This window comes from Bos mutus, chromosome 25 (genome assembly GCF_027580195.1).
Source record: "Bos mutus isolate GX-2022 chromosome 25, NWIPB_WYAK_1.1, whole genome shotgun sequence".
NCBI classification, from domain to species: Eukaryota; Metazoa; Chordata; class Mammalia; order Artiodactyla; family Bovidae; genus Bos; species Bos mutus.
The window spans coordinates 23,719,108-23,735,557 of NC_091641.1; the positions used below are offsets into that span (position 1 = coordinate 23,719,108).

The following is a 16,450-nucleotide window of genomic DNA, read 5'->3' on the forward strand; positions in this document are numbered from 1 at the left end:
TGGATGGTGGCAGATGAGAAGTGTAGCCACCAAGCTGGGCTGCCCTCCCCTCTACTCCATTCCTTAGACACCACAAATGCCCTGCCTCCTGCCTCACTCTCTAGTTGGGCAGAGGCAAGCCAGATCCCTGGGGCCCCACAGATTGTCCTCCTAGACCTTCAGCTCCTGGTCATTGAATGAGTGTGAGGGGTCACCCAGAGTCTCTGGAACCAGGAGGGAGAATCAGGCCCTGGGGCAATCTTTGATGGGGATTCTGGGAATTACAGAGGGCCAGCACTTAGCTATGGTGTTAGAGAAGACTCTTGTGAGTCCCTTGGACTGCAAGGAGATCAAACCAGTCAATCCAAAAGGAAATCAGTCCTGAATACTCATTGGAAGGACTGATGCTGAGGCTGAAGCCACCTGATGCAAAGAACTGACTCATTGAAAAAGACCCTGATGCTGGGAAAGATTGAAGGCAGGAGAAGAAGGGGATGACAGAGGATGAAATGGTTGGATGGCATCACTGACTTAATGGACATGAGTTTGAGCAAGCTCAGGGAGTTGGTGTTGGACAGGGGAGCCTGGCATGCTGCAGTCCATGGGTCGCATAGAGTGGGACATGAGTGAGTGACTGAACTGAACTGAGCATTTAGCACAAGATTTCTCAAAATAAACACACAACAGAGTCACTGTTGATGTTAACTCAAATATTTTATTTCCTCTCTGAGCGCTCACCTGGGAAATCTGAGAGGAACAGGGAACTTGAAGAAAGGATAGTGACTGATATTAATTTAAAAGTGCCAAAATGCTGGAATGTTAGCCTTCCTGGTTCTCTTTCAGGTCACCGCTCTCAACATTCCTCTCCTCATCTCACCATCGTGAGGAAACTGAGGCAGTTAGGAATTTGGCCAAGATCACAGGATGACTTCAGAAGTTATTGCCAACTACTTCTGACCAAACTCCTTCTTCCGAAGCTCACTTCTCTTTATCTTGCCAGTGATGGTTTTGGGCAGCTCTGAGACAAACTCCACCTGGATGAAGGTAAAGCAAACCCATTCCAGTTGAGTTCCCCTGACCCCCATCATTTTCAATCAACTCCCAGCAGCTCTCCTCCTTTGCCCCTTCACAGACCCCCAGACAGGTGGACACAGTGGGACAGTCTGGTTCCACCATTTTTGTCAGATTCTTCTCCTACCCTCTGAAGTTGGATGCAGCCCTTTGATGTACTTTGGCCAATGACATATGAGTAGGAGTGAAGTATGCCACCTCTAATAAAAAAGCTGGGAATCATTGAGACAGGCCACCTTCTCTGTGCATCTCTTCTAGTACTTTGGCGGGTACCTACAAGGCAGTTGCTCCTTTATCCTGGTCCCAAGATGAGAAGATGTGGAACAAAGGCCCCAGGAAAGCCATGGTGGACAAGTGGCATGAGCAAGAAAGACCTCTTCCTTGTTACAATCCACTACAAATTCGGGGCTGTTTGTTACCCACAGTAACATCTAACCCTTCTTAACTGCTGCTGCTGCTAAGTCGCTTCAGTTGTGTCCAACTCTGTGCGAACCCATAGACGGCAGCCCACCAGGTTCCCCCTTCCCTGGCATTCTCTGGGCAAGAACACTGGAGTGGGTTGCCGTTTCCTTCTCCAATGCATGAAAGTGAAAAGTGAAACTGAAGTTGTTCAGTCATGTCTGACTCTTCGTGACCCCATGGACTGCAGCCTACCAGGCTCCTCCATCCATGGGATTTTCCAGGTAAGAGTACTGGAGTGGGTTGCCATTGCCTTCTCCAACAAATAGTATAGTATTATATATATTCTTTCATAGCCTGCATTTTTATCTCAATACTATATTGTCATGATATTTTTATGTTAAAAATAAAAATCACATTTTAAGTTGCAGAATAATATTAAATTTCTTGAATAATTTAATCCTTTATCTATTGTTGAACATTTTTTGTATGTTGTTCATGGTATTTAAAACAAATGAAGTTGAATAAAAAGTATCAGAATGTATTACATGTTGTTAGGATAAATATCGTTTTGCTAATTTTTCTTTGTTATGTACATATATGTATACTGGATGGCAATATAAAATGTATATTTCACTACAAATAATGTTTTTCAAAAGTTTGGAAGTTGCTGATTTGGATGTCTTTTTCAAATTTTGAAAGATTATAAATAATTTACGTGGATATCTTTGGACAATTGTCTAGTATTTTTTCTTTAGGTTGACAAGCCAGCAATGGATGAGTTTCTAACACAGGATAGAGGTTCTATCCAATTAAGTGGGCTCCCCAACACCCATAAACTGAAAAGCTTCTTCTGTAGGCAAAACTTTTAATTCTCTTGGGTGCTTCTGCTTCACCCCAGCTACACAACATCCTATGAGACCGAGGCAGTGGAATCCCCAGAAGCGCTCAAAGGGACCAGACCCCACCCAGCTGCTCTCGCTCACCTTCCTCGGGTACTTGTATGGGGCTGTCACTGACTTGACATGCTGCTGCAGCTCCTTGGTGAGCTCGCCTGGGTCACGGCTCGAGAATTCCGGGTTCAGGACAATAAATGCCTTCACTACCTGCAGTAAAGAACCAGCGTGGAGACTCAGTTCAAAAAGTAAATGCTTGGCACTTCCAAGGGTTAAGACTCTCCTCTGCAGCAGAGGGCAGTGCTCCATCCCTGGTCAGGGAACTAAGATCCCACATACTATACCACACTGCGTGGCCAAAAATAAAACAAAGGGTAAATGCTCATTACATTAATGGAAAAACAAACGGACAGTTGAGCTTTTAGAAATCTGAATACTTGTGATTTCCACTTTTTGCCCTGGAAAAGTCACTTAACTTCTCTTAATCTCAATTTCCTTTCCTGTGAAATGGGGAGAAAAGAGGTTCATTCTTCATCAGGTTTATGTAAAGATTCCATGAGATAATGCATATAAAACATGAAGCTAGTTTAAATTTATCTGCATTCCTCTCATTGTTATCACCATTTTCACTAGGTAGGTAGAGTTCTATGGACATTTAATAATTGTTAAAACTTGGCACTTAATAAATGTTGGTAATCTACTAGTTTCATATTATTACTTATGTCTTCATTTAATTTCACAGGGATTGTACACAGAAGGTATTCAATGAACACTTGCTGAATCAATGAATGTATCCTCTGGACCCAGAGTCCTCAATTTCCCTTTTGACTCTACCACTCATTAGCTGCGTAATCCAGACAAGTTATTTAACCTCTTCATGCCTCTGTTTCCTTCTCTGTAAAAAGGTATGAAAAGAGTCATTAATTCATTGTGCTCTGTGAGGGATAAATAAACTGGTGCATAGAAAGGGTTCATTAACTCCTAGATGGCATCAGCAGCCGCATTCCCAATCAGCATCATTTCAGTCACAGATGAGGCCACAGTGCCCCCTGATGTCCACATAGTGTTAAGTGCACATGTACACTGCCCTCCCTCCACCCAAGGCTGGGTAGGTATGGGCCTGGACCATGCATGGACATGTCTCCCCAGGCCCACACCCAGCCACGATGACCCCATGTCTTCCTCCTCACCTCGCCTCGAACCGGGTCCGGGCTGCTCACCACAGCAGACTCAGCCACCGCTGGGTGCTCTGCCAGGGCATTCTCTACTTCTGCTGGCCCAATGCGGTATCTGCAGGACCAATGGTTCCTTTTGAGCAAATTCCAGGGCTAGGGTGACCCAGGCCCTCAGGTCTCACCTTTTGGAGAGATACATCTTCCCCTGGCACAGAGGGGAACTGTCACAGGGAGCCAGAGGCCTGTGCAAAGGCTGTGTAAGAGGACTGAAATGTGGATTCCTGAAGTCAAGCAGCTTCCTCTGGCATAAAAACTCTTTATCTTCAACATTTGTTGAAATTTTACATCCTGTTCCTAAACTATGTAATGTGTCATTTTATTTCCTTTATAAATTATTTAAGACTTAGGGACAACAGAATTGGAATCAGACCGTTTTAGTTTAAATCTGGGCTGTACCCTCTACTGTCTTGGAAACTTCAGGCAAGTTTTTCTCCACTGGTCACTGATTCAGTTTCCTCAAGTAAAATGAGCATAATCAAGGGAATTCCCTGGTGGTTCAGTGGTTAGGACTCTGTGCTTCCACTGCCAAGGGCACAGGTTCAATTCCCACTCAGGGAAATAAGATCCCTCATGCTGCACAGTGTGGGCCTCCTCCCCTAAAATTAAAAAAAAAAAAAAAATAGAATGGGCATAGTCACAGCTGCCTTCTAGCATTGAGAAGTGGATTGTATAAGACACTGCACAGAGCGCTGTCACATAATACATATTCCATAAAGGTGAATTTTATTATTGTTGTTGTTATGTTTTTTTGTGGTGTGTGCTTCATCAGAGGAGCACACAGAATAAGCTCCCTCAGCAAAGAGGGACCAAAGTAAAGATTTCCTTCCCAGTCCCTTTAAATTGCATGATGACTTACCATGGTTCAGAACAAGTCTGAGAGTCCACCACCAATGCACGAAGGATCTGGGCAAGCTAGATCCCACGAGGCATATGAGAGTGATACCTTCTGGCTCAGGGTCAGCTACACCTACCCGGATGCATTGATGACATCGTCACTCCTCCCAAGGAACCAGAAGTAGCCCTCTTCGTCAATAGTTGCTCTGTCCCCAGTGTTATAAAAGTCCCCACATTCCACTTCAGCTGTTTTCTCTGGGTTATCCTGCAAAGAGAACAGCACTCCTTTGTTGAAAGCAATGAGTTTAGAGATGATGAGCCTCAACACAGGGTTCAGATACTGGCTTCAAATCCTGCTCTACCTGACTTGGGCAGTTTTTATATCTCTCTATTTTCATTGCATGCAAGCACTCAATGCATGCTACTGGTAAAATAGTGAACAATACTAAGCAAATTTTAAGAGCATTAAAAAAAATAACAACTCAGTTTTGTGTGGTACTCCAGTAGAATAAAATTTCTACTAGAGTATAATTCCATTTATTTCATTCACTCTTATAAGCTCAGCATTCACACAGTGCCTGGACAGATGGGAGATGTCAATAAATGTTTGCTGAATGAATTTTCTTCTCAAAAGATTACCTATTTGAGCCTCACACAAAGACTGTGAAAATGGTGTTTTAATTAAACTTTTAAGATAATTGTATATTTGCATGCAGTTATGAGAAATAATTGGACTTCTCTGGTGGTCCAGATGGTAAAGAATCCACCTGTGAAGTGAGAAAGGTGGGTTCGATCCCTGGGTTGGGAATATCCCCTGGAGGAGGAAATGGCAACCAACTCCAGTATTCTTGCCTGGAGAATCCCCACGGGCAGAGGAGCCTGGCAGCCTACAGTCCATGAGGTCACAAAGAGTGGGACACAACTAAATGACTAAGCACAGAATAAGAAATAATATGGGCTTCCCTAGTGGCTCAGATGGTAAAGAATCTGCCTGCAATGTAGGAGACCCAGGTTCAATCCCTGGGTTGGGAAGATTCTCTGGAGAAGGAAATGGCAACCAGCTCCAGTATTCCTGCCTGAAGAATTCCATGGACAGAGGAGCCTGGCGGGCTACAGTCCATGGGGTCCCAAAGAGTTGGACATGACTAAGCAACTAACACTTTCACTTTCATATGAAATAATAAGAGCGATCTTACCTACCTTTACATGGTTTCTCCCCATAGTAACATCTTGCAAAAATAATGTTCAATATCACAACTAGGACACTGATATTGATACCATCCACAAATCTTACTCAGATTTTTTATCTGCACTCACATGTGTGGAAAAAGACATTCCTTTCAATTAGGAGTCAAAAGAGAGCTGAGATAGCTATCAAATAGTAAACAAAGTAAACTTGAAGTTAAATGTGTTACAAGTGATAAGAAAAGGATATTATATATTGAAAAAAGGGTTAACTCACCAAGACTATATAATGTTTAGAAGCAAATATGCATTTGACAGCCTAGTACCAAATATTTGATGCAAACACTGACAGGGAGAAATCAGAATTATATAAAGGGAGAAATCAGAATAATATAAAGTAAACATTGACAGAATTCAAGGGAGACATACGCAGTTCTACAATAAAACTGGAAGAGTTCAATATATTACTTTCCATAATGGATAGAACAAGCACGTGGAAGGGGAGTAGAGCTACAGTTCAGTGGGAACAGAATTTCTTCTGGGAATGGTGAAATTTTTCTGCAGATGCATAGGGGTGATGGTTGTCCAATATTCTAAATTTTACTCAGTGCTACTGAATTGTATGCTCAAGAATAGTGAAAAGAGTAAACTTTATGTTACATGTATGTATATATTTTACTTCAAGAAAAAGGAAATGAAAGAACAGAATATAAATCAACAAATCTTAGTGGAACAGTGATGTCTCTTTGCCATGAGAACATGTGAAATGGGAGAAATCGATGTGGCCATATGTGAAGACATTTTTGCAAAATAAAATACGTCATGTACAATTTTTTTAAAGTAATTTCTCTTGACCACCCCAGTTCAATTTAACAAGAATCTCTGTGGTTGGATCCTACCATTTAAAAAATATTTCCTCAAATCATTCTAACTTGTAAACAGGATTAAGGACTGATGATCTGTATGCCTGTTACTCTATATTTCTCTTTTATCCAACCTTTAAATTGTGCTACTGAGAATAAGGCTAAGACTTGCATATTTGCTTCTCAGCATAGGACCATGAGAGAACCAGGATTCCCTTCCCACTTCAGGCCATAGTGTGAGGACAACAATGACACCAGTGGCTGTGACTTTACAGAAAGGAGATGGAGTCTGAGATCAGTTTCAGGGCTTGTCTACACTTCCACAGTCAATCTCGGAAGCTAAGAATTTCCTTTCGGTGGCCACTGCTAGCCAGAGTTTGTCTGATGAAGAGTTATAGCAGGTTTCCTTATATTTATTGTAGATTCCTTTATTGTAGATTTCTCTAATCTCTGAATTTCTCATTTAGAGTTTGGGGCCTAAAACACATCACCTTGAGCTCTAATCCTGCCATTTATTTTGTCTTGGGGAAAACATGTCAATTTTTCAATATGCATTTTTTTCCTCTGAAATAGGGGATAAAGACACCCCTGGAGGCTCAGCAAGATTTAATAGATTTGTGTCCATCCTGTTGGTAGTATGTTGGTATGATTTGAACCCATTCAAAGCCAACATTCTTAACCATAAGAGATAGTTGGACTTCAAGTCTGTTGGTTCTGAAGTTAAGCTGTTTTCTACTCCATTAGTCATCCTGTAAGTGTCAGATGGGTTATGATAGAAAGGGATGTGAGATTAAGAGCTTTGAGATTAATTAGATTTCATTGACCTGGCGTGAATAAAGGAAGATGGAAGACGTTTCAGAATGCAGAGTTGAGTTTAGTCTGTTATCACCTACACAACTCCCTGTGAGGATTCTTGGAGCTGTTTGGAAGCAGATGGTGTGTTCTTACCTCATAGTACATGAAGAGGCCTATGGGCCTGGTGGGCTTGATCCTGATGCCAATGTTTCCTTCCGTGTTGGGAGGCTGGATATTGCCCTTGTCATCAATGATCTGGAGCAAGAGATCTGTGAATCCCACCCTGCAAGGATCCCCAACATTCCTGCCCCACTCAAATATTGCCTGGCCTATTCATGTGACACAGTAGGGGTAACTGCGGAAAGGGGTTGTGATACAGGAGCCCTCTCAGAAAATAATAAAACTGTCAGAAGTCTTTGAAGCCAGCAAATGGAGAAATCCAAGTCATGGGTGAATCTATTTGTTTCATAGATATATACACATCCCAAATGTGTCTTCAAGCTAGAAAATATGGATCAGGAAAGACTAAAAGCACCAGCAGTGGAGAGAGCCTCCAGCGCTACAGTAAGTACTCTTTCTCCAGGCTAGGTGAGCGAGGCCTCTGGACATCCCGGAAAGCTGCACTCATGCCCAGAACGTTGCACTCATGCCCAGGACATTTCTCAACAGAAACTTCCCCAGGAAATTAGAGGAAATGTAGGCAGAGAGTAGAAAGGACAACTGGGAGGCATGGCTGGTTCTGTCATCTCCTGCCACACAATGGTCTAATCTTAGCCAAACACTAACTGCTCTCTGCCAATATCTTTCCCATCAAACCTGAATGTCAAAGGGTGGGATGGCCTTCCCCATGGAACCTGGCTTGATCTTCATCCCCCGGAGAGTGCCACAGCTTATTCCCTGTTTACAAAAGAAGAGAACTGGAGTTGGCCAAGAGTCTAGGCTGATCACAAAGCTTCAAGAATCAAACACAGCATCCATGCTCACAAATGTCATTTAATGCTGTGCAAAGAGCCCTTGTGGGGAAGCTGGAAGGCATTGACCCAATTCTAGTCAGCAGGCATTCACTGCATCTGACATGAACTGGGACTGAGCCTGATGCTGGGTCTGATTCCAGTGGGAGAGGCCAAGAAGAAGCAGAGGAGTCAGCTCCAGGCTGGGGGCGTATAATGTAGGGTGTGGAGTTCACACTTTATACTGGACATGTGTCAGTGTCCCAGAGGAAGGCCATGAACCCATTTAATAAACACTTACTTGGAGCTGCCTCAACTACTTTTCAGAGTTGTGTTGAAATTATTCACATAGTTCATGTTGTCCCCTTTGCACTGCCCTACTCCTTTGGTCTTCCTGATGAAGCTTTTTCCTTCTTAACGGTTCTCTAAAATATTATTTGGGCTTCCCTGGTGGCTTAGAGGTTAAAGCGTCTGCCTGCAATGCGGGAAATCTGGGTTCGACCCCTGGGTCAGGAAGATCTCCTGGAGAAGGAAATGGCAACCCACTCCAGTATTCTTGCCTGGAGAATCCCACGGACAGAGGAGCCTGGTGGGCTACAGTCCACGGGGTCGCAAAGAGGTGGACACGACTGAGCGACTTCACTTTCACTTTCAAAATATCATTCTTGCTAAAGTTAAGAGCTTTATATCCAGATAGACCACAGGTTGAATCTTGACTCCACCCTTTACTAGCCACATACCAATTAATCCCCCTTGATGTCCTCTCTGTCAAAAGAGGATAATTATAACATTTATCACTTTGAGTGCTTTTGAGTGTGAGCCAGGCATACATCAAGTATTCAGTAAACAACTACTTCTAACTATCATTCAGGTCCCAAGAAAAGTAAGTTGGAAGATTTTCTTTCTGTAGTATTTTCCCCCACACTTCCATTGTTGCCAGTGGGGCATTATGTTTGTTTTTGTTAGTCTGTTTCCCTCAGTAGATAATGAGCATTCAGAGAATAGAGATGTCCCACCCATCTTTGCACCTCCAGCATCTAAACACAATATCTACCTAAAAACCAACAATGAAAACCATAAATGCAGTAGGAGTTCAGCACTGTGCCCAGAAATGTGTATAGTTCCTTCCATTTACCTTGTCACAACCTGGCAAGATTGGCATTGCATTTCCATTTCAGAGATGGGAAAGCTCAACTCAGCAAGACTCAGTAATTTGCCTACAGTCTTGAAACCTGTAACTGGAAGGCTGAGATCTGGACTGGGGTCTGAGCTCCTGGAAGAGGAAGCATTTTCTCCTCTGCTGTCACTGTTCACACTATAGGCATGTAGAAAATGTTGCACAGATGCGTGGACAGGTGTGAAAATGTTTGGTGAAATAAAGCACCATCTAGGTATTGGAGAGTTTTCTGTTATGAGTCATTGAGAAAAATGGTCAAGTGTCATGAGTGTGGTGTGTAGTTCTAACCTCATTCTCCTTGTCCGAATATAAACTGTAAACCAGCAAGGACATACCTAGAGTCTTAACATTTCTTGGACCTGGAAGCAGACCCCAAAACTGATTCTTTAATTTTTGTTTTGGAGAATAATGTCAGACAAGTGAATTGGGTCTAGAACATCTATTTTGCTACAGGTCCTGAGACGACAGTCATCCCTCTGTCACCTAAAGGGGTGATAGGGAGGTAGGGGAAAATTGCTTGGTCCAGCATAGAAAATGGATTGAGAAAGTGTTGGAAGAAAGGTACCTGCTCACACTATCATGGATAAAGTCCTTGAGGTTAAGACACGCATGATACTATGAAGACCCTGCCTACCTGACTGGTTGGTGATCCTTTTGGGGATTACATTGTGTGTATATGGGGGTGCATATAGAAGTCTCTCCCGTGCTAGTGTCTCACAATCCAAGCTCTATGTTCTCTAAACAGGCAGAAATGAACTAGTGAACTTCTAGTACCAGTTCTTGCCTGCTCCTCTAGTTGCTGCCTAGGAAGGGATGGTGAAGTGGACAGGCTCTGTGGTGGTGGCCTGCATGTTTCTGGAGAATGCCATCTGTCCCACTGCCCTTCCTGGGCTCCCTTAAACCAATTATCACAGGTACAGTGGCACCATGCCCTTAGACCCTTTTATAAGTCTTTGTCCAGTAGTTTTCAGCACATTGGTCTTTTGACAAATGGATGAGCTGTGAATTGTCTTTTCTGTCAATTTGTTTGGGATAAATTAGCTAAGAGCTCTGAAGCCTCCCACTGGCTTTGAGCAATGCTGTGCACACATTGGTGCCTTTGCACATCCTCAGCATGATGCAACTTATCTCCTGAGGTCAGTGGATAAGCACATCTTGACCGGTCCAGAAGGGACATTTCACCTACCGTTTCTGACTGTCCATAGGCCTGGTAGAGCAGAACACCTGTCTGTCTTTTCCACTGTTCTTGCTCCTCGGGCAGCAGGGCTTCCCCACCAGTACAGCAGTGTTCCAGAGTGGGGAACCTAAGACTGAGCAGAAGGCAAAGTGTCAACAGAGGCTCAGATTAGGCTTGGGTGCTCTACTTTAGGCCCGGGATGTTAAGAGCACTGTCATCTGGATCATTCATCCTTCTACTTCTTCACTTTCTTACTTGCCTTCTGGGCATTTACTAATGGTCAGATCCAAGTGGAAGGCACTCATTTCCTTTTGGTCCCTGTTAACTCCTCTAGAAGAAGGTAAGTGGTGGTTGTGGTGAGTCTAATGGGTTAAATCACAGAGATCAGGATTGAATTTGGATGTTGATCTAATGGGGGTGGGGAGTGTGCTTAGAACTCATTCTAAACATGTGTAGCTAAAGGGATATTTTATAAACCATAAGGACTGAGGGATAAGACCCCAAGGGTATGCTAGGATGATAATAAAACTATACTGCCTTCAGTGGACTTATATGAATTGAAGAGCTTTTGTTTATTCTCTGGCTGGAGAACACAAATTAGGGGTTGGAAATGAATTGCTCAGGACATCAGGAAGAGTGAGCTTTCTGTAAGAAAAGAAAAGGATCACAGGCAGCAGCCCTGAAGGATTCTGGACTGAACAGAAATGTCTGCTGTGAACGTTTGCAGTAGTTTTCCAGGTACGTTGTGTGTGTAACTCCTCTCCTCAATTTCTCCATGAAAATGTCCATAAATGACACAGAAACTATCACAAAACGATGGATTCCCTGAAGGAAGTGGGTAAATGGGATTGAGGTCTTAGTACCAGTTGGCATAGTGCTGAGCTGGGACAACTTCTAGGGATGAGGGAGGTGGCAGACTCCCTTATCACTCTCTCTTGGTACAAACAGAGCCAGTAGTAAAGGACAGGATGACTGGTTTCATTGAGCGCATGTTTCTCATTCTTATTGAGCTTTATCTGAAATACATAAAATGGGCAGAGTGTCCAGTGGAGTCAATAGTTAAGCCCTGGTTGAACTTTAACTAGGTTTGGTCACCTTCTCGGGGTTGTCGCAAGAAGAGACTGAAATATAAGATTTGAAGTAAAGTTGGAAACATATTTCAACTAGATTGAGGGTTCATGAGTAAAATCAAGCTGTATTTCAGTTGTCTTAATAAACTGAACTCCTTAATATTTTAACTCTTAAGTCTGAAACATTAGCTCTGATTTTGAAGTAGCCATTTCACTTTCAGAGTTATGTAAGTTATATAAGAGTTATATAAGTGACCATAAGGTTCAAAGAACAGATTTCAAGTTAGTTAAAAAATAATCCACAAACATGTGGAAATGCAAAAACAAAACCAGAGAATACAAACACATTAAGTTGGCAAAATTTAAAACTTTGACAATAACTAATACTACCGAAGATATGGAACAATAGGACTTCTCCTACCCTCCCAGTGGGAGCATACATTGGTTCAATACTTTGGAAAACAAAGAAGTAGCGTGCGATGTCAGTGTGACCTAACAATTCCTTTCCCGGAGAAGTTCTACAGAAATGTGTGTTTATGCATCACTATACATGTGCAAGAATTCGATGTAGCATTAATCAATAGTCCCAAATGAAACATATCCAAATGTCCATTAATAGAATTCATTAAAAATGTGGTACTTTTATAAAATATGATATTTTATAGTAATGAAAATTGACTCCACTATCAGGTAACAATGCAGACACATCTTAGAAACATAACAGTGAAAAACTAGGCCAGATACTACAGAATAATGTATAATTACATGAAGTTCAAAAGCGGGTAGAATAGAACAATTTTTCTGGGGATATTTCCTTAGGAGGTAAACTAAGGGAAAAATAAGGAAATGAACACCATAAAAGCCAAGATAGTAGATTCCTTTTGGGGAGATGGGGAGGCATGAGAAGGGCTGTGGGGTGCTGGCAATGTTCTCTTTTTGTGACTTCAGTGAGTAGTTACGTAGATGTTTTGTTTTCAACAACTCATTAATCTGTAAATGTGGATCTTATGTATTTTTCTGTATGTTTATTTCACAACAAAAGTGCTTAAAAAAGAAAAAGAAACAAAACGATGAAGGTTCACTGAATGTTTCATTTGGGTAGACTGGCTGCTAATTATCACCACCAACACTTACCATACACACACACACACAGAGTATCCGCAAAGAACCATAGTTGAAAACAGACTTCAGTGTATCAGATTACTTAAAATGGTACCCAGATATTCTTGTTACCAGCCACAGCCACTTCTACCTTACCTGGTGTAATTCTGCTGCAAAATCATTCGGTATACAGAAGGTGCAGCAAGGCATTGGGTAATTGGATATTTGAAAAATGTCTAGAAAGTGAGGAGAGAAGAAACTTTATTTTCACAATTAAGGTTTAAAATACAGATCTGTTATTAGCATTTTAATTCTGATCTTTCCTCTAGGGGAGCCCATTTATTCATTTGTTAATTCTTTCAATATATAAATTGAGCATGAATTTCATACATGGCACGTGTCAGGTACTATTGGGGGAACACAAGAAAGCCTAAGTTGAGGTGTTGGTCAGAAAATTGATGGAGGTAAAGTTTTGTTTTGTGAATATGAATAGTAATATTTTAATTTCATATCTTTCATTTTAGTCACGATCTCCCATCTTCAATAAGAGAGATTGAAACTATTAATAAGTAAATTCAAAAGCTTATTATTAAACATTCATGAAAGTAACAAGTATAAAATATAGTAAACAAACTTTCAAATGCAGTTTGGAGTAAATTTGTAGAATTAATACTTTGAAATAATTCAAGTCTAAAATACACTGAGACTTTAGGGACACCCCTTGTAGGGAAAGGAGAATTGGACCTGGTGGGGGATTCAGGTCATTTGTGCAGCTTTATGCCTCAGAGACTGGTAGAATGAAGGCAGAAAATAATGAAGGAGAGGCAGATATTGATATAGGATCAGGGAAGGAGAAATGGAAGGTACAGTTTCAGCTGCTGAAGGGATGATCAGATAGACCTAACCAACCAGCAGAAAGATGTGGCGAAATTATCTGGGAGAGAAAAGACGAGGTAATTTCGAGAGCCACCTGAGTAGAAGTGTCTGCTGGAGAAACTGAAGTGAAGGAAATTACTTGGAAGGGAGGGAAAGCTGAAGGCAGAGTCTTGGAAGAGTGCAATGTTCAGGAGTAAGCGGGGTAAAGAGGCTGTGGCTGTCGCAAGTGGAGAGTGTTCCATGGAACAATTTGACATTAAGGAAGGAAAGACAGGGTTGGTCCAATGTGTACCAAGGTGAAGGGAAGATATTTTTAGGATGAGGAACTTTGCATACGTTTATTGACTGAGGAGTAGCATCAATGAAAAGCGAAAGATTGAAAATACATGAGAAAAGGTTTAGAGAGTTTAAGATTAATAGAGAGGGGCTCCAAACAGAGGGCAGGGAAAAGAACAAGACTGACAGCAGGTGTCAAGTGGGAGCTGGACTTTGAGAGGTGAAGAGGCATGTCTGCCTCTGACATATAAAGCAGGGGAGTGAGTGGAGACACAATTTTCAGGTGAGGAGAAATACAGTGAAGGTGTTCATGCAGGTGACCTTGATTACTGTCATAAGGTATACTTAACAGCAACTGCTACCATTTATTGAGTATTTTCTATGTGCTACTTTCAGGGCTAAGCACACATAATCTCATTAATATTCCCAACAATTTTGGAGGCAGCAACCACTAAAACTCCCACTTTACAGATAAGGAAACTGAAGCTCAGAGTGCCACTAATAAATGTCAAACATGGGATAAGTAACTAGATCTGCCACATTCCAAGGCCTCTGTTTCTAAATACATCATTAAACTGAGTATACACACACACACACACACACACACACACACACACACACACATTCACACTCCAGCTACCTGGCCCTGGTAGAGTGAGGGTCCATGAGACCTGAGCTTGCTTTCATTTCTCAGAAATTATATTCTGGTTCCCAAGTCCACAAAGTCTGATCCATAGGTCTAGGGAAAGGTTTGGAATGTGTGTTTTCTTCAAGGTTACATCTTGATGTAATTCTGATACAATGACTGATTTAGTGCTTCACACTTTAGGAAACCCAGAGCCAGGGTTGTGTTAAGAGACTTCTTTGCTAAATAAAATATTTCTCAGTTGGGTCAAACTTTTGAGCTTGAAATGACTTTCTTTTGGGAGTTTGTTGATGTTGAAAGGTTAATCTTCTTACCTCTATAATGACCTTAGGGTCAAACTGAGGCAGATGATGAGCAAAGACTGTAGACCCCGCTGTCCATGGTTCAAGCAGGGACCCCAAGGCAGCCAGAATCCAGCCTGTGTCTGACAGGCACCAGAAGACATCAGACATCTTCAGCTGCAACAATTTCCTGCTATCTCCAAAATACAGTTGGCCTCAGATACTATTGTGACTACTATCCTCCCCTTCTTTACACCCTCATTCCTCAGGGTTTTGCTACTCAGTGTTTATCATTAGTCCAGATATCAGCTGTCTCCAAAAAGCCTTCTCCTCCCCTGGTTTAGTTAAAAAGTTAGAAAATATATAGAACATTGTTTGGTTTGAATATTATTAGTTGGAGGAAGGGAAGAAGAGGGAGAGAGTTTGGTTTAACATTGACTAAATAGTTATCCCAGCTTCAGCTCTGTGTTTGTTCCCCGATAGGGAAGTGGCTTAGTGTGGCTTAGTTTCAGATATTATTTTCCCTAAGAGCTCATGATTGGGCTTCATGCCCAGTTTGTCCACAGTTGAGGAGGGAGAGGATCTGCCACTTAAGGTCACACTGCTGGAGCATTTTATCTTTCCCACCAAACCCTGGAGCCACTGACAGGGACACAGAGGCTTGTCATTTGTGTGGTTTTCAGAATGCCTTCTGTTTCCACTCACTCCTTTACATCTCCTCTGAAGGTGCTTAGGTAGGACCCAAAGGTTCCTCTTTTGATATTCAGAGGTGTCTGTCAGCAAACACTCATACCTAGCCTATACTCACACCTTCAGGGGTGTGAACCAAAGACAGCAAAAAGAATAAACAGGATGGGGTCAATTCCACCTAGAGTTCCTTTCCCAGCACATACAGATGCACACTCCACCCCGTATCTGTGGCCCAGCTTCTAAGTTGGTGCCCTCTTTCCTACCATGCTGGGAAATAGGATCGTAAAGCGAATCCGTGGTTGTGCTTTGCCATCTTGGGGAAGCCCGTGGTCCCACTGGTGAAGAAGATGGCCATTGGGTCCAGGGTCTTTGACTTAATACAGATGTGATCTGGGGAGGCTGATCTGCAAAGGAATTCAGTACAAAGGACAGAAGTCATGTTTCTTACTATTTCATTCTCTGGGGAAGCAAAAGAAACAATATGAGGCTTTGAGTTAGAAAAATGGGGTTTGTAACTCCCAGTATTAGGCATCAAAGAAAGTTTATGGGAGGCTCAGATAGGTGACCTGACATTTCTGCATTTTAAAAAATGGGGAAAATATGATGGATTATTTCTTAATTTAACAAACACCGAAATAGTATTTCCTATGATTCTGGACAAGGCTCTATATGATTTACAAGTAAGAATTCATTCACTATTCAGAGCAACCCTAAGACGTAAGTAATGCTTTTATGCAGATGCTTTTGCAGATGAGGAAATGGAGGCTCAGAATGATTAGGTAACTTACCTAAAGACGTATAGCCAGCAAGTTGCAGAGCCAGGGTTCAAACTCAGTCTGATGCATACACTGTGCTTTTAGTCACATTGCTAACCTTGTTTTTTACACAGACTAGCTTTGTTGTTGTTTAGTTGCTGAGTCCCATGCATGCTCAGTCGTGTCTAACTCTT

At 42.0% G+C, this 16,450-nt stretch overlaps 1 protein-coding gene across 3 annotated transcripts in view; it reads right to left on the bottom strand.

The window, feature by feature from the left end:
- Positions 1-677: 677 nt before the first annotated feature.
- ACSM1 (acyl-CoA synthetase medium chain family member 1) overlaps positions 678-16,450 on the bottom strand; it is a 64,237-nt gene continuing 48,464 nt past the window's right edge. For 2 of the 3 annotated variants that reach the window (XM_070362433.1, XM_005895570.2), the window contains exons 5-14: positions 15,765-15,905; positions 14,845-15,004; positions 12,889-12,968; positions 10,571-10,694; positions 8,074-8,154; positions 7,411-7,512; positions 4,552-4,679; positions 3,536-3,635; positions 2,436-2,555; positions 678-1,013 (exon numbers count right to left, since the gene is read on the bottom strand). In XM_070362433.1, the coding sequence (XP_070218534.1) occupies positions 927-1,013; positions 2,436-2,555; positions 3,536-3,635; positions 4,552-4,679; positions 7,411-7,512; positions 8,074-8,154; positions 10,571-10,694; positions 12,889-12,968; positions 14,845-15,004; positions 15,765-15,905 (1,123 nt within the window). In that variant the 3' untranslated portion in view covers positions 678-926. The remainder of the gene's footprint in view (positions 1,014-2,435; positions 2,556-3,535; positions 3,636-4,551; positions 4,680-7,410; positions 7,513-8,073; positions 8,155-10,570; positions 10,695-12,888; positions 12,969-14,844; positions 15,005-15,764; positions 15,906-16,450) is intronic. The other variant, XM_005895571.3, reaches the window with a different exon arrangement.